Genomic DNA, 24,994 nt, shown 5'->3' with positions numbered 1-24,994 from the left:
ATCTCTAGCATGTTGCAATGGTCTTAACATTCTTTACAATCACTGATGATATATAAAGAACAAGGACAGTGTCTTTTGGCCTGGGATATCAATTTAAAATTGACATTAGCCTCCCAAATTCAGAACAAATATTCAGTCAGTTAACTTATGTTTGCTTTAACTTAAGCACAATGGAGTTTAATTATTGTGCTTAATAATTTTGAGATGCTAGTAATTTTCTAATGTATATTAAGGAATACAGTCCAAGTAATTTAATGTGCTAATGCCCATAATAATGTTTTAAACCTGTAAGTAGATGTCTAAGGGAGACATTGAAAATTTAATTTAACATGCTCTTCATCTATTTACAATCTAAATACTGGAAATATCCTAGATCGAGGTTTCTCATCCTAAACACTAATGACATTTTGGGCCCAATAATTCTTTGTCATGGGGTGCTGTTTACCAGCATCCCTAACTCTATCCTCTAGATGCCAGTAGTACCCTCCTAGTTATGAAAACCAAAAATGACTTCAGACATTGTCAGTTGTCCCTAGAGGAGCAAAATCGCTTTGGTTGAGAACCACTGCCCTAGATCAATGTCAGCTGCCTAAGAAAGAACCTTTCTGGATGATTCTAACACAGCAAATTTTGTTCACTTCTCCATTGGCCTGAAACCCCAAGATTTGCTACTTCCTAGCTATTGGATCTTGAGCAAATTTACCTATTTAAACTGTGTCTTTGTTTCCTCATCTGGAAAACAGGAATTATAATAGTACCTGCAACTCATGGACATTAAATAAAATGAACCATGCAAAGTGCTTAGCAAAGCACTAGGCAAATAGTAAGTGATTTCTACCTTCAGGGTCATTATCTGCAAAATAGAGGTGAGTAATATCATCAAAGCTGTGTTTGAAAAATAAAGATATTAACCATAGTTTAAAAAGTACTCTGAAAATGACTGTGACATATAGCTGGCAGCCATGAGAGTGCTCCTTCCAGGCCTACAGGAAGTATAATCGATCAAGAGTACTAGCTGCTGTGTTTGAAATTCATCACAGAATTAGCACCAAAGACTTAAATGCCTCCCACCAGCTATTCCCCACCAATGGGAGGAGAGTATTAAGGTAGACTCATTAATGGGAAAAACAGGACTTCTTTGCTGGTTTTAGTAAGAATTAAGTGAGATAAGCATTAACACTGTGCTTGGGTCTAGGATTAGGAACATGCGCCCAATTCTTCTGCTTTTTTTTTTTTTTTTTTTTTTTTTGGCATGGGCAGGCACCAGGAATCAAACTTGGGTCACTGGCATGGCAGGCAAGAACTCTGCCTGCTGAGCCACCGTGGCCTCAATTCTTCTGCATTTTAATTTCTTACAGTTTTTGTTCTTAGAGATCCTGTGGAACAGAAAGTTTCTATGAATCTAATAGTATCACCTTATGGTTTGTGATAGCTGCAAACATAGTCCCACAAACCTAAGCATTTACAGATTTTGTGAATGTGTTTGCATTTTGACAAATTAAAATGTATACGGATTTGATCTAACACAAACAAAAATTTTTAAAACCAACAATTTGGTTTTTCTGCAACTTTGTTTTGTTTTCTAGGACATTGTTGGTGATTGAGTCATATCCTCCCCAAAACACATGTTCAAGCCCTAACCCCCCTGGTCCTATGGGTGTGAACCCATTTGTAAACAGTATCATGGGATATGTTGGTGGTTAAGGTGAGTCAGGGTTCACATGAGATGTGAACTCATTGGTAAATAGGACTTTGGAGATATTTTTATATTAATGGTCAAACTGAATGAAGATGGGCTTAATTCACTATGGGCTCATGCTGGTTTGAAAGTATGTATGTACTCTAGAAAAGCCATGTTTCAATCCTAATCTCATTTTGTAAAGGCAGCCATTTCTTCTAATCCCTATTCAGTACCGTATGTTTGAAACTATAATTAGATCATCTCCCTGGAGATGTGACTCAATCAAGAGTGGTTGTTAAGCTGGATTAGGTGGAGACGTGTTTACACCCATTTGGGTAGGTCTTGATTAGTTTACTGGGATCCTATAAAAGAAATTCTGAGAGAACAGAACAACATAGCCACGAGAAGTAGAGGGTCCACAAGCCAGCAACCTTTGGAGATGAAGAAGGAAAATGCCTCCTAGGGAGCTTCATGAAAGGAAGCCAGGAGAAGAAGCTAGCAGATGATGCTGTCTGTGTTCACCATGTGCCTTTCCAGATGAGAGAGAAACTCTGACTGTTTCTGCCATGTGCCTTCTCACTTGAGAGAGAGACCCTGAACTTCATCAGCCTTCTTGGACCAAGGTATCTTTCCCTGGTGCCTTAGATTGGACATTTCTATAGATTTGTTTTAATTGGGATATTTTCTCGGGCATAGAACTGTAAACTAGCAACTTACTAAATTCCCCTTTTTTAAAGCCATTTAGTTTCTGGTATATTGTATTCTGGCAGCTAGCAAACTAGAACAGGGTTTATGCTTAAAAGCAGAGAAAATTCCAACACAGTCAGTAACGAGAAGCCAGAGAATGAGACAGATCGACATGTGACAGAGGCAGAGATACCACACAAAGGATTACTGGTAAGTCACCACCAGAACATTGAACCCTTGAGGAGAAAGTGAGTCCTGCCAATACCTTGGTTTGGACTTCTAGCCTGCAAAACTGTGAGATAATAAATTCCTATTTAAGCCAACAAGTGTGCAGTATTTGTCATAGCAGCTCTGGCAAACTAAAACAGGTATTGAATCAGTTCTTTGATATATTTGATGCATAGGGATTCTGCTCCTTATCCATTAAATGTCTCTTTGAAGGGCTGTCTCTAAAGTAAAAAGTGGTGATTAATCTACTTGGAACAGTTCAGTTATTGTGGCATTGCCACTAAACTTAGTGGCTTCAAATGGCAACTGCTTATTACTGTCACTCATTTATGAAGGCTGGGTTCAGCTGGGTGACTATGCATCATGTGACTTTCATTCTCTTCCTGATGCCAGCAGGTTAGCCTGGAAATACTTTTCTCACAATGATAGCAGAACATAAGAAGGTGAGTGAAAAAGCACAAAAACCCATAGGGCCCAGGCTCTACTGATGCACTGTCCCTTCTGCCTCATTTTATCGATTAAAGCAAGCTGACAAAAAATCAAGGTTTGGGAAGACCCCACTGACCCTGAAAATAAGTGGCAAGGGTGTGGATGCCAAGGAGGGGTGAAAAATTTGGGCCACAATTTCAATCTCCTGCAGATACTAACAAATTATTTAAATGGCATGTTTCCATAGAAAATTCCAGGCCTCATCTAATATATATATATTTAATTTTTATTAATAAAACCAATCAACATACAACATGACCATTCTTAATGTATGAACATTCCATACTTGGTGTGCAATCAGTGGCTCACAATATCATCACATGGTTGTATATTCATCACCATGATCATTTCTCAGAACATTTACATCACTCCAGAAAAAGAAATAAAAAGAAAAAAGAAAAAACTCATAAATACCATACCCCTTAACCCTCCCTCTCATTGACCAACTAGTATTTCCCTCTATCCAATTTATTTTAACATTTGTTCACCCTATTATTTGTTTTTAATCCATACGTTTTACTCATCTGTCCATACTGTAGATAAAAGGAGCATCAGAACAAGGTTTTCACAATCACACAGTCACTTTGTGAAAACTACATCATTATACAATCATCTTCAAGAAACATGGCTCCTGGAACACAGCTCTACATTTTCAGGCACTTCTCTCTAGCCTCCCTAATACACCTTAAACTGAAAAGGGGTTATCTATATAATGTGTAAGAATAACCTCCAGGATAACCTCTTGACTCTATTTGAAATCTCAGCCACTGACACTTTATTTTGTCTCATTTCTCTATTCCCCCTTTCAATTGAGGAGGTTTTCTCAATCCCTTGATGCTGGGTCCCAACTCATTCTAGGATTTCTGTTCCACATTGAGAGGGAGATTTACACCCCTGGGAGTCATATCCCACATAGAGAGGGGGAGGGCAGTGAGTTTGCTTTCTATGTTGGCTGAGAGATAGGCCACATTTGAGCAACAAAAGAGGTTCTCTGCGGGGTCATTCATGTATTCTTTTTTTAAACTTTTTTTTATTATATAGTATAACATATACGCAAAGCAAAGAAATAAAAAAGCAATAGTTTTCAAAGCACTCTTCAAAAAGTGGTTACAGGATCTCAGAGTTTGTCATGGGCTACCATATAATCCTTTCATATTTTTCCTTCCAGCTGCTCCAGAATATAGGAGGCTAGACGGCTTAAAAACTTTATCATCACGATCGACTTTTTATTTCCTTCCTTTTTTGTGAACAATAACACATATGCAAAAAAAGCTATAAATTTCAAAGCACAGCACCACAATTAGTTGTAGAACATATTTCAGACTTTGACATGGGTTATAATTTCACAACTTCAGGTTTTTACCTCTAGCTGCTCTAAAAACACCAGAGACCAAAAGAGATATCAATTTAATGATTCAGCATTCGCATTCATTTGTTAAGTCCTATCCTCTATGTATAATTCCACCATCATCTTTGATCCCTCCATACCTCTCCCTAGGGTCGTTTAGGCCATGGCAACTCCAGATGTTTGATATTGGAAGGGTCTGTCACTAATATGGGGTAGGCAGATGAAACTAGTTTATGTTCTGGAGAGGCTGGGCTAGATTTCAGGACTTATCAGAACCAGGGAACCATCTGGAGGTTGTAGGTTTCTGGAAAGCTACTCCAGTACATGAAACTCTTGCAGAATCTTATATATTGCCCTAGGTGTTTTTTAGGATTGGCTGGAATAGTCCTGGTTGGGGGTTGGCAGGTTATGATAGGTAGCAAGATCTACCTAAAGCTTGCATAAGAGCAACCTCCAGAGTAGCCTCTCAACTCTATTTGAATGCTCTCTGCCACTGATACTTTATTAATTACACTTCTTTTCCCCCTTTGGTCAGGATGGAATTGTTGATCCCACAGTGCTAGGTCTGGATTCATCCCTGGGCGTCCTCTCCCACGTTACCAGGGAGACTTTCACCCCTGGATGTCATGCCCCATGTAGAGGGGAGGGCAATGATTTCACTTGCAAAGTTGGGCTTAGAGAGACTGAGGCCACATCTGAGCAACAACAGAGGTCCTCCAGAGATGACTCTTAGGCATGCCTATAGGTAGTCTAAGCTTCTCTGCTACCTACATAAGCTTCACAAGAATAAGCCTCCTGATCGAGGGCATGGCCTATTGATTTGGGTATCCCTAAGGTTTGACACAGTATCAGGGGATTCCCTGATGGTAAGGTTTAATAGTTCCACAGATTTTCTCCCCTCCCTCAGGGCACTTTGCCAATACTTTTTGACTATTTGGTTAATATACTCTAGGATGTTTCCAGGCATTACAATAAACTATACAGGATTAAAGGACCTCTTTCTTATTCTGTGTTTCTTATATTTCATTTGTTCAAATGAGCTATACAAATAGGTTGAATTAGGTTATGCACTACAGAAAATTTCAGTTCCAGACCAAATAAATCTTTCTTCCATTGGTCTCAAAGAGTTCTCATCTAATATATGACTATTTCACAATTTATCCATCCTCTCTTCTACTGAAGGACTTAAAAATCACATATTTAAAGGAAATAAATCTAATTTTGTCAAAATATTAAAATTATTTGCAACTGTTATACAGATGAAACATAACTGAATTCATAATCCCCCAAACTTGAGGATTAACCAAATGTATGGAGGGTCATACATTATTAATGAGCAACTGCTTTCAACCCAGGGAATGAAAGAAATATCTACTAGCAGATAATACCAAACATTCAGTTATTCACTTGGACATTCTTCTACCAACCACAGCCCAGAAGACTGTCAATCTGCATTCAGCCTTATCACTTTCTGTTAATATTTAGTCAGAGTTTCCATTAAAATTGGTGGCTTCTTCAGTTCAGGGGCTTTTACATTAAATCCTAATTGTGAATCAAATAGCTATCAATGGAATATTAGGATTTGACTTGTATCCTTCTGTTACATATTTTTTGTTTACACTAAATTAAGGAGAGATGCAGAATTCTAAGGCTAAATGCTAGGACATCTTAAACTTGAATGTTCTTTAAAGAGGGTGTGGGAGCAATTCTGATTATTAGAAGAAAGATTATAAGGGTAACAAAAACCAAATGTTTTCCACAAGAATTCTCCTTTTGGCTGTTTTGATTTCGACTGGTAAGTCAAAATACTTTGGTTAATTTTTAAAAATGGATTTCAGGGATAGACTGAAAAATCTTTAATAATACAATCACAGCAGAATCTTGTGTACTAGGCTATTAAAAATGGAATGGGAGGGATATATGAAGGAGGGGTGTTTTTCAATGGATTCCATCGGAATGTTCTAGTTCTCTAATGAGAGAAGTGTTAAAGTGAAATGGGAGAACTTCCAGAAGTCTTTCAAAGTTGGTCTAAGGACTTAATTAGAACTAAATTAGAAAATAAAAAGTTAGAAAATTTGCTGTTAAGCCACTTTTAAATATATGATTTAGGAAATTTCTGATACAGAGACTCTTGTGGATTAGGAAAAGGAGATGTTCATGTAATAGCCACAGTGGGAGAGAAAAATTAATTAATAAGTTGTTAATATATACCTCAGTTCCAAAGGATAAACATTCGTTTGCCAAAATTTTGGCATTATGTCTTGATCAAATGTTGATTTGAAACTTGGTTCCAACATATGAGAATGTTTGAAACTCAGCTTATTTGTGAAATTAAAGAATATACTTAATGGCCATATTCTGTACCTTCTCATAGTACATCTATTAGTAAACAGTAAAATATCTTTAAATAAAGTCAACAACCAAATTAGCAGGCTCTTGTTTTTGCTCCCATTTTTTGATTGTCTGCTTTGAAGATAGGCTTGCTGACTACATTTCTCTATGAATGTTAATGTTTGAAATCCAGGCAACTTAATTCAATGAAACATTTGTCTAGTGCTTATTAAAGAGAGATGAGTTTAAAACAAAGTTGCACAAAACACACTAAGAGAGCCAGCCTCTCTCCTCCATGTTTTAATGCTTCATAATTTTCCATATAATTGTTTCTACTTCCTTTCTCCACTTTCTATCCTCAGCCAAATTTGTTTGACATTTTCTTATTTCTAAGACTCTCCCTCTTGGTTCCACTGACTTCTATGTTTGCAAATATTAGAGAGATTTACTTAGTATTAAACAAACTTTGCTAGTTCAGAGTTTGTTTCTCCTTTAATTCAAATATTTGTTTGGATTTAATTATTAGGACTAACAATAATGGAGCATTTCAAAGTTAATTTATCATTTCAAAAATTATTTCCTTGAACCATGTTTGATTATTTTGCTAAATCTAAACACAGTGGTCTCCAATGCCAGGAGATGCACAGAGAAAATTTTAAAAAAACAGTTTATACCATTTATTAGGTAATCTACCAACAAAGTATAATGATGAAGGTCAATCTTGTAAAAATAAACACATTGCAGATACTGTCATAAAACAAAATTCTGAGAGCAGGGAAAAAGCTGATTTTAAGTCTGAACCAAGAATTAGAGAAAGACCACTCCCTAAACTTTCCATAAGTTAGGGGGAAAAAAACAATGGTGGAAACAAATTTAAAAGTCCACTGAGATACTTTAAGACAATTGGGGGGTAGAAATATTTGGGGTCAGAAAATCTGTTTCTCGTGTCTCTCCTTTTTAGCACTGGCTGGGCCATGGGCTAACATATGTGCTGGCAAGTTTTCCAATGAAATTCGAACCTGTGATAGCCATGGCTGTGGACAGTACACCGGCCAAAGGTATGGGGTTTCACAAATAATTACCAAACTCTTTTGGTTCCTAACCTCTATTTTTTGGAGTTATAGTCCTGTTTTCCTCAAGTTGTCATAGTTATTACCTTTTAACAGCATGAAAACTCAGAGATATAACCAGCTACATTACTGTCTTTGAAACAACGCCCAAGAACTATGCTTCAAGTATGGGCTCTGAATTGGGACAGAGAATGGGATAAGAAAGAGGGAAGCAGATGCAATGTTTGCCCTCTCAACGTTTTCAGACATTGACTTATCTCACCTGTTTTTTTCTGAGATGAAAATCCAAACATTAGTATTCCATTTTACACATGAAGCATTTGAACTGAGGTTTCAGAGTTAAGACATGTTAAGAACAGGGAGTGAAGGCTGGTGGTTAGCAGCTGATGAAGGCTGAAGTTGGATTCAGATTCCTGGATTCTCTCTCTCCCAAACCATGGTGGTACTGATGCAGGCTCTAGAAGATGAACATCAGGAGCCTATTGTAGGCAAGGAAAAGAGGGTCTGAATCTCTTCTAGACCACCAGAGGGCATATTTCTGAATTTTCGATAATGCACAGCATGGTCCTGGAGGTGCCATTCTCTGTTGAAATAGCCATTTGTCCAATTGCAACATTAATCTCCATCCTAGTTGTAGTGGAAATGGTACTTATTACAGATTTCACTTACAAAACAGCTTCAAATACCTGAAACAGGGCTAAGAGAGGGGAAATGTGGGAAAACAGTCTGATTTGCCAAACTGGAATTCAACTAGTTCATACTCTAAAGTTCATAATATACTTATGCACTTGACTTATACAATAACCTTTTGGATCTTCACCTGGAATATGCTTAATGCTATTTAATCTATAATTCTAACAGTCCTGGTGAATCTGATTTTTCAGGTAGTAGATAATTGGAAGGCAGAAGAGACTGCTAAAAGTAAGCATGAAAGGCAAGAGCTGGAGGACTGTCAGACAAGCTCAAGAAACCTCACAATTCGGAATTCTTTTGTGTTTGTGCTTCTATTCACTTTAATAAACCAAAGAGGTTATCATTCACTATATCAAAATATCATACACAGTAAATTTGTCTATGATAACTTTTTTAATCACTGAGAAAACAGTAAAACGAGAGTAATATGGGATGCTTTTAATAAAGTTTCCCATAAAAAAAACCCTTTCAAAGACACAATTGAAGCATTGAGATTCCCAAATAACTATAAAATATATTTACACGGATTGCCTCGTTTCCTCAAAATGCCATAGAGTAGCAAATAATTTGTTTAAGGTTTACTATGTACTAAGTACTATTTTAAATGCTTTAATCTTTACAATATGGTTATCACTACCTGCAGTTAGGGAGATTAAAGTTGGGTTAAACAGAAAGGGGAAACCTGGAACATCCCAAAATGTCCTGGCAGCTTTTGATACCTTAACCTGAAAGCAGTCGGTTAATGCCATATTCCTGGGCAATAAAGTTTTCTAGGACAAATCCTCAGTCTGTCCATTCCTATTTACATCCTAGAAGTCAGAGGCCTCACCAGGGTGTGGATGTTTTGTGCTCTGATGGATCTACTGTGTATGCACCTTTCACTGGAATAATTGTGGGCCAGGAAAAACCTTACAAAAAGAAAAATGCTATCAATAATGGTGTTCGGATATCTGGAAGAGGTAAGAAAGATAGGTGGGACACCTACTGGAGATGTTGATACTTATTTAAATAGGCCTCATAATTTAGAACTACCTTCTAAATGATAAAACCTAAAGGAAATAGGGTATCAAACTATAACAGTTTATGCATTTTCAGAGACGTTCCATCACTTTCCCTGAAATCATCTGCTTGATGCATACACTCCACCAAACTCTACAGCTGACTGAAGGTCTTCTTTTCTATGGACCACGTGGTTTTGCTTAATCTATAAAGAAAATCACTTTCAACAATATAAACCATTGTGGATAATTTCATTTATTTGCTAAACTCTTTCAATTTGAAAACACTGGCATTTTTGCAAGAATTCAATGTGAAATGTTATCAAAGGCCTTTATGTTCTAGATAAATCTTGGCCTCCTGGTACTCCAGGTTTTGGGTTTGTTGTTTGCTTTAGTTCTACTGAGGTACAACATCGACACAGAAAATACATAAAGTGCAAGTAAGTGTACAACTTAATGAATTTTCGCAAAGTGAATACATTTGTGTAACTAGCACCCAGATCAAGAAAAAGAACATTACCAGAATCCCAGAGACTTCCTGTGCCACCTTTTAGTCATCATTTCCAGCGAGGGAACTTCTAACATCATGTATTAGTTTTGCCTCTTTTTGAAAGTGATATAAATAGAATTAAACAGCATGTACTCTTTTTGTGTGTGGGGTGCTTCTTTCACTCATCATATTTGTGAGATTCATCCATGTTTTTTCATGTAGTTTTACTTTGCTCATTCTTATTGATACATAGTATTCCATATATGCCTATAGCTTCGTTTATCTAACCATTCTCTCTAGATGGGTAGTTTCCAGTTGTAGGCAATCATGAAAATGCTGCTATAAACTTTTTTGTACATGTCTTATAATGAATACACACACATTCTCTCTCTCTCTCTCTCCTGCTGGGAGTGAATCCAGAGGATATCCCTCTCTCTAAGGCTGTGAGAAATACTTTGTAAAGTACCTCTCAAGTATTTTACCCATTTTTCTACTGAATTGTATTTTTCTGTTATTTAGGAGCTTTTTATATATTCTGGCTATGAGTCCTCTGTCAGAGATATATACTGCAAATATCTTCTCCCACTTTGTGGATTGCCTCTCAAGTCGTTACTTGATAAACAAAAATTATTTTTAATGTAGTCCAATTTAGTAATATTTTCTTTTATTGCTAAAATATTTGACTTGCTTAAGAAACTGTTGACTACCCCAAAGTCATAAATATATTGTTTCCATCTACAAGCTTTATTGTTTTACCTTTCATATTTCAATCTATAATCCATCTGGAATTGGGTTTTGTGTAAGGGATAAAATAGGGATGAAGATTTATCTCTTTTCCCATACTGATACCTAACTGATTCAGCACCCTTCATATGACAAGTTCATTTTCCCCTACTGCACTGTAGTATATTTTGTTGCAAATCAGGATCTGAACATATATGGTTTTGTTTCTGGCCTTTCCTTTGTCTTTCATTGGTCAGTATGTCAATCTTTAAAAATACCACATGATTTTAATTACCATAGCTTTATCATCTCGGTATCTGGTAGCGGAAGTCTTCCTACTTTGTTCTTTCAGATTGTCTTGGTAATTCTTGTCCCTTTGTATTTCCAAAGAAGTTATAGAATCGGCTTGTCCATTTCCATCAAAAATCCTACTGGGACTTTGGGATTTCTTTGAATATATAATATCTATTTGAGAAGAACTGACATCTTTAGTGAGTCCTCTAGTTAATGAGGATGTAATATCCTCCATTTATTTAGGTATTCTTTCATTGTTTATTAGTAGTTGTTGTTTTCATCATTTTCAGTGTAGAGGTCTTGCACATCTTTTATTACAAACTCATAAGACATACCTCAATGATTTGATTGTTTAGACCATCTATAGCAGCATTGTTCAATAGAAATATAATGCAAGCCAGAGATGTAATTTAAAATTTTCTAGTAACCACATAAAAAATGAAAAAAAAACAGGTCAAATTAATTTTTAAAATATATTTTATTTAATCCCGTAGCTCTACAATATGATCATTTCAACCTGCAATTAATATAAAATTAACAAGATTTTTTATCCTGTGCCTTCAATGTCTTAAGTATTTTGTACATAAAGAACATCTCAATTCAGATTAGCAACTTTTCAAGGGATCAGTAGCCACATGTGGCTATTGGGTACTGAAGTAGAGAGCACAATTCTATAGCCTTAGGTATTTTTTTGTCCACTTGATCTGTTTGCATTAAGAGTAGAGTATGAAAGTCTCCTATTACTAGTGGGACTATTACTAGTATTTCTCTTTGTATCTCCTGTAGTTTCTGCGCGTTATATAAAAGGTTTCTGTGTTATCTGGTGCCTCAATAATTGTAACTAATCTCTTAATTGTGAATTGTGCTTTTAGCATTATAATGTCTTCCTTTGTCTTAATTCAATATCTTTTGGCCTGAATTCTCACTGCATCCATTTGCTTGGTAATCTTTATTCAGTCCTTTATTTTTAGCCTTTTTGAGTCACTGTTTTATAGTATATTGCATAGAATTGGGTTTTGCTTGTCAAGCCAATATGAAAATATTTTTAATAGGCAATTTAAGCCTATTCATATTTACAGATATGATTGATATATTTGGCCCCAATTCTGTCACATTGTTTTATGGTCCAATTACTGTATTCTATTAACTGTATTTCTTTCTCTCCTGTTTGTATCTTTATTTTTTTAATTTATTTTTATATTTAAGGTTTGTATTTTTGTTCCAGTTATTTCCATTTTTTTTGTCTTCAAAATCTAAGTTTTATTCGAATGTCTTGGAGTTGATCATTCTAGGTCAATTTTCCAGGCCACACTTATTTTCTTTCCCACTGTTCTTCAGTGACTTTATTAAATTTGCATTTGAATATATTCTCCCTTGGGCATCTTGTAATTTAATCTCATTTCTGATACGATTTTGTCGTTTTATTTCTATTTTCTGAGTTGAATCAAGAATCAACTCTCATTTCTTTTTGTTTATTGTTCATTTCTGTTCTTAGTTTTTGAATTTTAACTCAAGGTTACTAAAATTCAGAATATAAATAACTATACTTCTTTTCTTTTAGGATTTTGCATCAAAATGTTCTACATTAAACCAATTAAATTTAAAGGTTCTATCAAGAAGGGAGAAAGACTGGGAACTCTACTGCCCTTGCAGAAAGTTTATCCTGGCATACAATCCCATGTACATATTGAAAACTGTGACATGAGTGATCCTACTGAGTTCCTGTAAATGGAAGACAAATGACCAGATCTTCTAAACAGAAAATAATCTTCTTAAAACTTGGATTCATATCCTGCTTTACAAAAAATTTGGGTTCAAATAAAAATGATGCATGCAAGAAAGAAAACGGCACTTGATTTCAACTCATTGTGACTTTGATGTCTGGGTGTGAACTCATTTCTCAGGGCTCTCTCATTTTTCCATCATCCATGCGATCTGAGTTCTCTCCTCCAAATACATTCCCACCCCTACCCTCAATTTCTCAGTCCTAAAGACATAGGATACATAAACAAATGAATGTAAGCTGGTCCAGGCTGCATTTTGACATCTCTAAAACCAGCTACCTTTCTGCTGGAAAATAAGAAAACGCCCAAAGCTGTTTCTATGCTATAAGAATAGAGTGTTGTAAAATGCTAGGTACAGTTATACTTAATAAATATTAGCTGAATAAATTGGAGGATTTTTTTTTTTAGTTAAACTAGTGAAGACTCTCAGCAATATCCTCAGGCTTATCAAATTGGTTGAAGGGTTAGCTGCTTCTATGAATAAGACAGGATTTGCTGGTTTTCCTGTCCACTCTCACATACTCTATAAAAGTGGTAGGTTTTCTAGGTAAAGACTGATGGAAGGTCAAGAAAATATACAATATTCTAGGTTTCAGTGAGACTGAATATAGGATAAACTACAGGATGAGAAAAGGGTCTACCCTCATCTAAAGTATCTCATGGAACTGAGTCAGTCTGCCTCTAGCCATATACATATTACAGCTACTTATTTTCACATATCATTGTATTATTCTGTTCTAGTTATGTTGACAACAGGTAGTAAATAAAACCATACAAATGTTCGAAGGACCAGAAATAATTATGGCTCCCTAAGTTTTAAACCAGTCAGTTAAGAAATGAATAAACTGGAAACTTTCTTAATGAATTTTGATTAAATCCTTTGGAATGCAGAACACTCCAGCAGAATGATTCTGCTTGTAAGTATAGATATGTTAAAGGAAAAGTAATTAATTGAACTTTATCATAGGAGAAGTATTACATTTGTATACCAAGACATATGTATAACATTATCTGTGACATCACTATCTGTCATATACAACCCAGAACAACAGTGAAATAGACAACTTGTGGTAGAGTTATAGAATGGAATATTATAATAAATGAACCTCAGCTGCACATAAGAAAATGGGTGAATCATAGCAATATAATTTTGAGTGAAAAAAGTAAAAAAATCACCTATAGCAAATTATTCTTTTATATAAATTCAAAACAATGAAAACCTAAACAAAATTTTTAGGAATACATAAATATTTGACAAAACTAAAGAAAAGGAAAGCAAGAAAATAATGAACAGTAGTTATCTTGGGACTGATAGAGGAGGATCACAAAGATTTAAGTTACTATCAATGCTGAAGTTTTGCAGTTGGGAGGTGATTTCATGGGTATTTATTATTATAAATACTATGTTATAGGGGCAACAGTACTTGCATGTGAGTGGCCAGGAAACAGGGAGAGTTAATAATGACTCTCAGATAATTTAGAGCATGTGTCACACAACTTGTAGTACTTATATCCAGTTAGATACTACTCTCTACTGTTTCATAACATCTTATATAAGATTAACAAATTAAGAATTTAAATTTTGGTTAAAAACAGAAAAGCACAGCTAGCACTATCTGGACTGATCATCTTTTTCATCTCCTTGATGCCCAAAATCTTTAGGTTGTTTCCAGAAATTACATTTTCTTTCAAAGAACAAACGCTGCACTCTTATTGAGGATACAAAAAAGGAATAGCACAAGTCTTTAAAGGCAATTTAAAAAGCAATTCTAAAATGTTTGAACAATGAAGTATGTTTAGCTTTACAAATAGCCACCTAAAGTGATTCTTTAGGAGGCAAAACACATTTGGATACTATCACTGTTTTGAAAACCAGGTTCATTAACTGGAATGGAGAATTTCAAGGCACAGCAAGAATGTTGCCATCTGCCTAGCACTGGACAGGCATAGCTGTTGAATGCAAACAAAAATTTTCTAAAGGACTACTTTCTTAGGAAGAAGTGGAATAGAGTGCCCTCTGGTGATTATATCAGAGTGGGCTCCCCCACCCCCACCCCCCATATCTTTTGGGCTTGGGTGTTGAAATGTTCAGCTTAAAGTATTATAAGGTTCAAATGACAGAGGAATAATAGTACCGAGCTATTTTTTCCTTAGTAAAAGTGATTACATCTTTACGTCAAAAATGGAGGTGTCTGATATCCTATCAAGTTCGAAATTATAAATTAATGTGAACAAAGTCAATTTTTATTTTGAAACTGTTTTTGAATTATCTGCAGGAAATTAATTTAATGAAATAAGAGTTTATGTGGCCAATTTTAAGAAGACAGGCTTAGAGAAGGAAGAATTCTAATATCCTTATGTCAACATGCATCATATTCACTGGCATATTAATAGCAATACATACTTAAAAATCTGCTTGCCTCTATCCCCAATATTTATTTAGTACCACACAAACAAAGCCAGCAAAGTTCATGAGGGACGAAAAAATTTTGAGAATCTTATTTTTGGGTTTCCTTGGTGCAATCTGCAAAAGGACCCCCTCACCATTTTCTGTTAGCTCAGAAAATTATTCTAACTTGTCCAGAAGTTCCTCCAACAAATGCAAAGAAACATTTTTAACACGAGTAACTTTGCTTACACAATTAAAATATTTTTTAAAGCCTAAAGGTTTTCCAGAGACTTTTTCATTTAAGGAAGCATCAAAAATATTCTATATTTTCTTGTTTCTAGCTGTCTTAAAAATGCTTTGATTTTCAAGTTATCAACTCAGTAAGTCAGACTAACCAGGGTAATTTAATTGAGTTAATTAATCTGACTCTGAGTTTTGTTCTACGATTCATTATAGTGCCTAGTTCACTAGGTTCAACTGGCCGTACTAAAGACAGCAAAATTTACAGCAGCAATTTCTCACACAGTGTGAAAGTGGACCTGGGCACTCATTATCTCTCTGTGCTAGGCAGCTGTGGGGAGAAACTCCTCCTTGGCCTCCTTTTTCTGTTCCTGTCTGTTTTGCTCCATTATCCTGTCACTCAAATGCCATCGGTATTTTATCACCCTACCAATCAGATGTTATATCCCCCAGACCCCTTGCTCCATTATTTAATTTTAAAGTAATACCAGGCGAAACCAGAGGCTTCATTCTTCAGTATTTGTAACATTACTCTGATCCCTCCATATGAGTCATGCCATTTCTTTTGTGTTTGTTCTGTTATGCTAATCAGAGTTTAAGGTCCCTATTATATGCTGCTCTGCACCTCCTAGAACGTAAGGTATAAATTTTATAATCTACAATAGTAATACAATCTTTAAGAAATTGGCTTTATTTTCTGACCAGTAATATCAGCTCCTCTAGCATAGAGTACTAATTAAGGTACCCCACACTGTTCTAAGAGCTGTGAACACAAAGGTGAATGAGATGCCATCCCTACTCTTGTCAAGCTCATATAGGAAAAGAATGTAGTGCAGTGAGGAGAACATCTGCACAAGTACAGTCTCAGAAGAAAGGGAGATAAAATTGCTAGTTCTTAAAACCATCACTTAAAAAATCACTATGTATTCTAATTTCTTAATAGATGAGAATACGAAAATATTTTCCTAACTAAAAAGTATTCAAGACTGGAAAATGAGCAAATGCCTATTTCTATTTTTTAATTTAATTGGTTTCTTAGAAATAAATTTAAGATATTGGAGGGAGAACTGAGGGGAACAAGTTTGAAAAAGAAAGTAAAAATTTATTAAGTGCCTACTATATGTTAAATGGATGCAAGATGCTGGGGATGTGACAATGAGCAAAACCAACAGTGCTCTTGCACTGATGGAGTTAACAGTGCAATGGGATAAGCAGATAATCACATAAGTAAACGGCAAATTACAAAGGAAAGTCATAGTGCTGAGAACACATTCACTGGGGACCTGGCCAACGAGCAGGGTGACTGATTGGGTGTCTTGGAGGGTTTCCCTGAGGAAGTAAAATCTTGAGGAAAGATTTAAGTGAACAAAGAGAGTATTCTAAGTAGAAAGAATATGTGCAAACGTTCTATGACTACAGAGAAGGGTAGGGGGTTGCTTGGAGGGAAGTGAAGAGGCAGGGAGAAACCGAGCCTTTTAGGGCCTTGTAGGTAATTTTAAGCATATATCTTCAACCTACAAGCAATAGGTTAGCCACTAAAGAGTATTAACTATGTTGCTGATTAAATTATGAGGTCACTTATGCAAAGGATCTGGCACAGCTCTAGATACAAAGTAGTAGGTGAGTTAATACTGATTCCTTCTCAAATACCCTGCAAGATCTACCTCTTTATTTCGGTATTAATGTAATCAATTAAAATCATTGTATTTTTATAAAATGAATTAGCATTATTTAATTTTAATCTAATGAACTTTTTCTCCCAAATTAATATAATAAAGTAGAATTCAAAGTACATTAGGAATTAGAAATTATTTTTTGAATCACAAGATAATCCTTTATCATGCTAAAAACTTTACAAGCACAATTAAGTAAGCCTCTGTCTCTATATGCTGATTTTACTTAGTTTCTCATACAACATATTTTGTAAAATATATTGATAGAAAGATGAAATAGAAGAAATTAAAATAATATAAAGTTGTAAAGTATATGGCATAACTTTAGGGATCCAAAGTTCAGTATTATAAATTGATTTAGCAAGCTAAAAAAATATGCCTTCAAGGAAGGCTGAGAAACTTACCTAGAAACAATCTGTAGTTTTTAACATATCAACCAACTCTATATCTTATTTACAGAGATTTCTGGCTTTTCATAGTTATCATATATTTTTCAAATAGTTCAACAGCATCCATTAAGACAGTTTGCAAATGATAAACTAATTTACCTAAAATACTGCACAAACAGAAAGAAGTTAATCTTACTGATTTAAGAAAAAGGTTAATGTTTAGTAGCAAATTACCAGATAAGCATCTCATCAGGGAACCATTTTGTTCCCAGATATTTGGAGATTTCAGTGTGAGTTTCCTCTAGGCATCATCAGGGATCAACACTTCCTTCATTATAGAGAGCTGGGTAATACTTTTCCCACATAGTCTTACAAACTCAAAGAATGTACTGCAGCTAACTTCACATTGACTGAGACCCAAAGTGGTTACATTTTTACAGTGTTAAGCAATACAAATAAGTTCATTATCAAGAGGCTGAAGACCATTAGCACATCCCACTAACTCAATTAGTCTTGGACAGTTAAGATCTATCCCTCCTAGAATTATTTTGCTTACTGAACAACCGAAATAAAGGAGAGTGGCAGGGACTTCTTCATTGAAGAATACCTCAAATTCCTCTTCATATAAAAAAAAGTGCATAACAACATTAACTCCAGGGGAGTGTTTAATAAGTACATCCCAATTTTGTTTTTTAATAGAATGAAATTCAATCTGTCCAGGATTTTCACTCACAACATCAATTCGAAGACATTCAAGCTTAACATGAGTCTCACTTGAAAGTGCTAGAAGTTTATCACCTAGAACGTAATAATTCAATGCCAGTTCTCTAAGGTCTTATAATGATCAGCTACACAAAGGATTCCTGTGGGAAACAGGGAAAAATTCTTGAGAACAAAGAATCATACTGATACTAATGTAATATTTTATAAATTTAAATTTGAAATTAGTTATTCATTATTTGCTAATTAGTTTCTGAGAGGATGGTTGCCAAGAAATATATTGATACATAATTAAAATATTATCAGGAGAAGAAATTTAAACCATATCTAACTTGCAGATTAAGACTTCTATAGAAAAAATTACTTTCATGAATTATATTACATCAGCATGTAATTTTCAATAAGAAACTGCATTATTACTATTTCTATAACAAAAAGAAAATAATCAAGCTTTAAATAATATAACCTACCATCAGATAAATATGAGGACAGCTAGTCAGTTTTAGGAGTTATAAAGTTTCAATCTTATTGGCCACAAGAATCTTCAAAGAAGGATCATCCACGGGTGTGTCTTCAGTTTTGATTGATGATAATGATTTTAAGTTGACAGAAACAACTGTCAATGTCCATATAAAATGTGTCTTGCGTGGTATTCTAGTTTGCAAGCTGCCGGAATGTGATATATCCGAAACAGAAGGGCTTTTAAAAAAGGGAATTTAATTAATTGCAAGTTTACAGTTCCAAGGCTGTGAAAATGTTCAAATTAAAGCAAGACTATAGAAATGTCCAATGTAAGGCATCCAGCTATAAGATACCTTGGGTCAAGAAGGCCAATGATGTTCAGGGTTTTTCTCTCAACTGGAAAGGCACATGGCAAACATGGCGACATCTGCTAGCTGTCTCTCCAGGCTTCTTGTTTCATGAAGTTCCCCCAGGGGCGTTTTCCTTCTTATCTCCAAAGGTCTCTGGCTGTGTGGGCTCTTATGGCTCTCTAGCTTTTTCCAGAATGGTTCCCTCTTAAAGGGCTCCCGTGAGCAACTGCACCTTGAACGGGTAGACCCATTTCCATGACCATGGAAACTATCTAATCAAAAGTTACCACCCAAAACTGGGTGGGTCACATCTCCATGGATAATCAAAAAGCTCCCATCCAGCCATACTGAATGAGGATTAAAGGACATGGCTTTTCTGGGGTACACTACAGATACAAACCAGCATACGTGGCAATAAGAGAAAAATTATGAAAACATTATTTAAAATTTATAGATTTGATCAGATAATTCATTAAAACTATTTGTGTTAACAAACAGAAAAAATACATTAAAAACAATCAATATATTACTCTCTTTTCATGGTACCATTCACCAGTAGAAGACACTTTAATAACAAAGTCTAGCTGTATACTTTATACAATTAGTAAATGGAACAAAGGGAAAGGAAGACGTTTCAAATACTATACTAAGAATGCCTTCCAATTATTTTCATTTTCAAGGATTTCCTTCTTAGTATTAAAATTATATGATTATACTTATTTCCTAGGACAGGGGTTAGTTACCAATGGCCCACAGGACAAATCCAGCCCCACAGTTTGTTTTCACAAGGCTTGTGAGTTAAGAATGGTTTTCACATTTTTAAATGGTTGAAAAAAATGTAAAAAGAGTATTTTGTGAAATGAAAATTACATGAAACTCAAATCTCAGTATCTATAAATAAAATATGATCAGACCAAAGTCAGGCCCATTATTTTATGTATTGCCTATGTCTGCTTTCATAGGACATTAGCAGAGCTGAATAGTTCAGCAGAGACCATATGACCCACAAAACCTGAAATATTTACTATTTGGACTCTCTGATCGCTGCAGTAGAAGAAAAAGACTTTTTACCTATTTTAATGACTTCTATATTTCCAGCACCTGAAATAGTATCTAGCACAGAGTACTTGGTCAATAAATATTTGTCGAATGAATGAATAAATATTTTACAATCTTAAGTGATATTCTTTTGCTAACAAGTTATCTGAAGAAAGAAAGTCTAAATATTTATATGCTTTGAAAATTGACAAACTAAAGTTTTTTTATGGTTTAGCCTCAAAAATGTACAGGATTTCACAAGCTTACAGATCCGGTATTTTCTGGCAAAGGTAGAAAAGTCTGGAAACCAAAACCATGTATGATCACTTTTCCTGTTTTCAAAATTAATTTGGATTCTACCAAAGGTTTTAGTGTCCCTATTAGAATAATCAAATGTTTATAAATGCTAATTCATTTATAGGAAAACATATTGATTTACATTAGTAGTAAACAAATTTCCAAACGGTAGAGGGTATGACATCTTTCCTAAATTTTATAGTCATAAGTTCTTAGAGATGTATAAATGCATTACCCTTTCTCTTTAAGAAATATAAGGTTTATTTTCCTTTTAAGCAAATTCCAACTGACTTCTTTAGTCCTGAAGGACATATTTAAGCATGAGAGTACATATTTTATTATAATAACAACATATTTGGGTAGCATTTTATGCTTGTCAAAATAGTTATATTTTTAATCTTATTAATTAGTTGACAAATGAGAAAACTGAGGCTCAGAGAGATTCATGACCTTGCCAGAAGCCAGAGAGCTCATTTTACTCTGAAGGCTGAGCTTAAAACTAGGTCTTGTGACTCCTTGAGTGTCATTCTGGTAACTGTAGCAGCTATCCTAGAAGCTGGCCCTGGAAGCTAATCTGCAACATTAGAGACAGGTTTAGAATCTATGAAGAATTTCAGGCTAATCTGATTTTATAGATCATAAAAAAGTAAATAATTAATAAAAAGTAGTAAGTTTTCATCTGATTACTTGTATTACTCTATTCCCCAAATGACCCATGTTTTTTCTGCAAATCTCATAAAAAGATAATGGAAATGCTTGCTAAAGGAGAGCCATGATCCAGTTTATGAGCGAGAAGATACTAATACTCCTTCCTGCATCCTCTTCTGCAGAAAGTTATTTTAACTAGTTTTACCACAACCACAATTTAGTACTTAACACATCAGGTACTATTTTAATTCTGGGTTTAAAATGGTAAATAAAATGGACAGAATCCCTGCCCTAAGGAGCTAACGTTTGGTGTGGGGAGACGACCATAAATATATTAAACAAATAAATAAGGTAATTTCAGGCATTGATAAATGATATAAAGAAGACAAAATACTGTAATACAGTAGAGAGTAACTGTGGGAAAAGGTGCTGTTTTGGCAAAAATGGTCAAGGAAGGCCCTCTGAGGAGATGGCATTCAAGTTGAGGCATGAATGAAGAGAAGACAGGTACTAGTTTGTGTGGCAGATGCTGCTGGTTGCCACCTCACTAATATTCATCCATTCTTCTTTGGTAATCCAGTCCCAATTTTTAGCTGGGGACAAAACTGAAAGAGTCCGGTTCTCCATGACATCTGGTATGGCTGAAGAACTCAGTTCTGTTCTGCCCCCACTGGCTAGGCTACAGAATTTCAGGAATAACATCTACTGTTGCCCTATATTCTAAGTAAACTGGCACTTGAACATTTTAAGTATAACATATAAATTTTATATAAACGACATCTACTGTGGAAGCAATAAAATTATAAAACATAATATACCTAAAGAGTGAAAACATGAACAAGCTATTTTGGTAAAACTTGGTAGTCACCAGAAAACTGCTTTAAAAAATGCTTTGAGGGTACTTCTGGGAAGATGGTGGAATAGAATAGGCTGAGTTTACCCTACTCCATGGAACAACTAGAGAAGTGGCAGAAAAATGACTGGGACAGAAGTTTCAGGGTGTGAGTGACCTGAGAGGGTCTTCTACATGATGTGGGGAGGTTCTGGATGAAAAACCTGAAATTGTGGAACTTTAACCCATATCAAATTCTGAATCTGTTCTATAACTACTTGTTACCATATATTTGTAAATTTAACGCTTTTTTGTATGCATGTTATTTCACAATAAAAATGTTAAAAAATGCTCTGTATATAAGTAGTAGTCTGTCTTGAAGGAAAAAAACCTAAGATTTCTTCCGAGTGCAGCAACACTTAAAAATTTTAGTATAGCTTACAAAAAAAGCATAGTGTCCTTACCTTTGACACATTCATAAAACTTGGCTTCATCGTTGAAATCAAGCTCAAAGTCTGGATAGAAAAATTTACCAACTGAGAAAGTACATCACAGGCAGGTTGTGCTGACTCAGTACTACCATTAACCTATAAGGACAATTTTAAATCTTAGATAAATGATTTTCTCAAGGCATTTTATTAGAAAGTTGCTGTCAATATAATTATCTAATAGAACCAAACTGCAAATTATTTCATGTTTATCCCTTGAAGTTATAAAGCTGTATTTTTTCTTTACACAAACTTAGATAATAAATTTTAAAAGAGATTACAAATTAACTTTCTAATCACTTAACACTTTCAAATATTATCTAGGTAACAAGTGAATTGTAACTAGATCCAGATGAAACAAACTAAAGTATAAGATCTTCATTTATAGACCAAGTTCTATAACTCAATCTACGCAAATAACTACAGAAAAACAGGAAATACTTTGGGAAAAAAGTTCTGCAAATTTCACTGATTGCCTCAAAATGAGAATCTAGATATATGAGAATGTTATTAACAAAATTTCATTGTTTGTACTTAATGTTTATTTTTCTTACCTTAAAGCTAACATATTATAGATGGGGAAGCATGCTGTTTAATTATCCCTTAAACAAGATTGGGATGAGTGGGCTTAAAATATGAAGTAGCTGACTGGTTCAGTTCAAATTCAAACTTTCTCCAAAGGTAAGGAATAAGAAAAACTTCATTCCATCTTCTACATACAGAAGACGCATGGGTCTGGTCTATTAAAGGAAGATACTGAAAAATGCACAGTATTACATGGTGAGCAAACTTCCCCAGTCTAGAATAACAGTGTACATACGAGCCTGGTTGAGAGAAGAGTAGAACTCAAGTTTTGGCTGTTTCATTGCTAGTGAAGATTTGACAATTTTATTCACAACAGATACATTGTTCCACTTCATTCTGTAAATACCTAAAAAAAATTAAGTATTTTATAATTTTGTTTTACACATTTCCATCACCTATTTGTGTTTAAAATATACCAGAAAATATTATACAGAATTATATGAGAAAATAGAAAACAGTTTAGTTGAAACATTTTTAATAGTAATTTTCCACTTTCATGCACTGAAAGAAACTGCTATGTGTAAGAGACAGAGAAACTGTTTTCGAATAGCTTACGGTCAAATGGATGAAACAGTGATAAAGTAAAGTTGGGATGAGGTGTGTGCTAGTTTGAAAGGATTTACGTACATTAGAAAAGCCATGCTTTAATTCTAATCAATCTTGTGGGAGCTATCATTTCTCTTAATTCCTATTCAATAATGTAGGGTGAAAACTTTATCTCCACGGAGATGTGACTCGCCGAATTGTGGGTATTAACTTTTGAGTAGAGAGATACGTGACTCCATCCATTCCAGGTGGGTCTTGAGTACTTTACTGGAATCCTTTAAATGAGGAAGCATTTTGGAAAAGGCTGGAGATTCTGAGAGAGCAGAGAATGACAGTAGAATGATGACAGCCAGAGCCCATGCAACCAGAGACCTTTGGAGATGAAGAAGGAATACACCCCTGGGAGAGTTTCATGAAACAAGAAGCTGGGGGAGAAAGCTAGTAGACATTGCCATGTTTGCCATGTACCTTTCCAGTTGAGAGAGAAACCCTGAACTTCATTGGCTTTTTTGAGTGAAGGTAACCTCTTCTTGGTGCCTTAATTTGGACAATTTTTATAGACTAGCTTTAATTTGGACATTTCCACAGCCTTAGAACAGTAAACTAGTAACTTAATAAATTCCCCCTTTTAAAAGCCATTCTGTTTCTGGTATATTGCATTCTGGCAGCTAGCAAACTAGACAAGGTAAGATGGAAGAACTAGTAACTTAATAAATTCCCCCTTTTAAAAGCCATTCTGTTTCTGGTATATTGCATTCTGGCAGCTAGCAAACTAGACAAGGTGAGATGGAAGAATAAAAGAATGGCATCTGATTAAGTGTGTGGCATGGAGGGGCTAACTAGGGGAGTCTTCCAAGAGGGCATGTCCAAGCAAACAGTGTATGTCCCAGGTATGTTCTCGTTAAATTACTGTATCCTTACTATCTCATAAAGACAAACAGAGAAGGAAGCATCATATTGCAATTGTGATGTTTCCTGGGAGGTAATGGAGACAGTAAAATGTAATTCAAAATAGGTTTGGATGCATTGTAGCTGTGCCACTTACTATGTGATTTTATCTGAGCAAATTAATCTAAGCCTCAGTTTCCTCATCTATAAATACAGGGATAATAGCAGTACCTATCACATAAAATGAAGATTAAATATTTAGAAATGACAGCACATAGTAAGTGTTCAATAAATTCTGTAGCTATTGCTTTATATTAAATTGTCCAATGCATTTTTCTGAACTAATTTCATTACTCAAGTCAAATTACACCTGCTAACAGAAAGTTAAATGATCTACAACAATTTTTAGACAATACTCGGGACACGGACATTCTAGAAAAACTGGATAGGGCAGGGACAGAGTGTGTGAGGAATACATTTTGACCCACACCAATAAATATAAAAACAGCAAGGGAATGAATATTCCCTGACAAAAAGAAATGATGAATCTCCAGGTATTAGCCAACTTGAGACACAAGTAAGTTCCAATAAATGTGAGGTCTAGCTATATCCAAGTATATACGATCATCTTAT

At 35.0% G+C, this 24,994-nt stretch overlaps 2 protein-coding genes and 1 pseudogene across 4 annotated transcripts in view; 1 reads left to right on the top strand and 2 right to left on the bottom strand.

Annotated features, from left to right (window-relative positions):
- Window positions 1-24,994, bottom strand: part of TGFBI (transforming growth factor beta induced) — a 168,636-nt gene that overhangs the window by 126,659 nt on the left and 16,983 nt on the right. Inside the window, exon 2 of one of the 2 annotated variants that reach the window (XM_077138515.1) lies at window positions 8,097-8,313. The exons of the other annotated variant lie outside the window; for it this stretch is intronic. The gene's annotated coding sequence lies outside the window, so the exon portion shown is untranslated. The remainder of the gene's footprint in view (window positions 1-8,096; window positions 8,314-24,994) is intronic. 2 annotated transcript variants of the gene reach the window in all.
- Window positions 5,974-13,011, top strand: LECT2 (leukocyte cell derived chemotaxin 2). The gene is made up of 4 exons (XM_077138518.1): window positions 5,974-6,228; window positions 7,726-7,822; window positions 9,341-9,486; window positions 12,594-13,011. The coding sequence occupies exons 1-4, from the start codon at window positions 6,183-6,185 to the stop codon at window positions 12,758-12,760; spliced, it is 456 nt and encodes a 151-aa protein (XP_076994633.1). The 5' UTR covers window positions 5,974-6,182; the 3' UTR covers window positions 12,761-13,011.
- Window positions 8,322-21,649, bottom strand: LOC143664703 (F-box/LRR-repeat protein 21 pseudogene; annotated as a pseudogene). Its single transcript, XR_013166576.1, has 3 exons — window positions 21,571-21,649; window positions 17,523-18,370; window positions 8,322-8,531 (listed from the first exon to the last, which is right to left on the bottom strand). The product of XR_013166576.1 is annotated as an F-box/LRR-repeat protein 21 pseudogene (transcript).

The sequence above is a fragment of the Tamandua tetradactyla genome, chromosome 20 (genome assembly GCF_023851605.1).
Source record: "Tamandua tetradactyla isolate mTamTet1 chromosome 20, mTamTet1.pri, whole genome shotgun sequence".
In the NCBI taxonomy this organism is placed as follows: Eukaryota; Metazoa; Chordata; class Mammalia; order Pilosa; family Myrmecophagidae; genus Tamandua; species Tamandua tetradactyla.
This window is presented reverse-complemented; position numbering and strand designations above follow the sequence as displayed.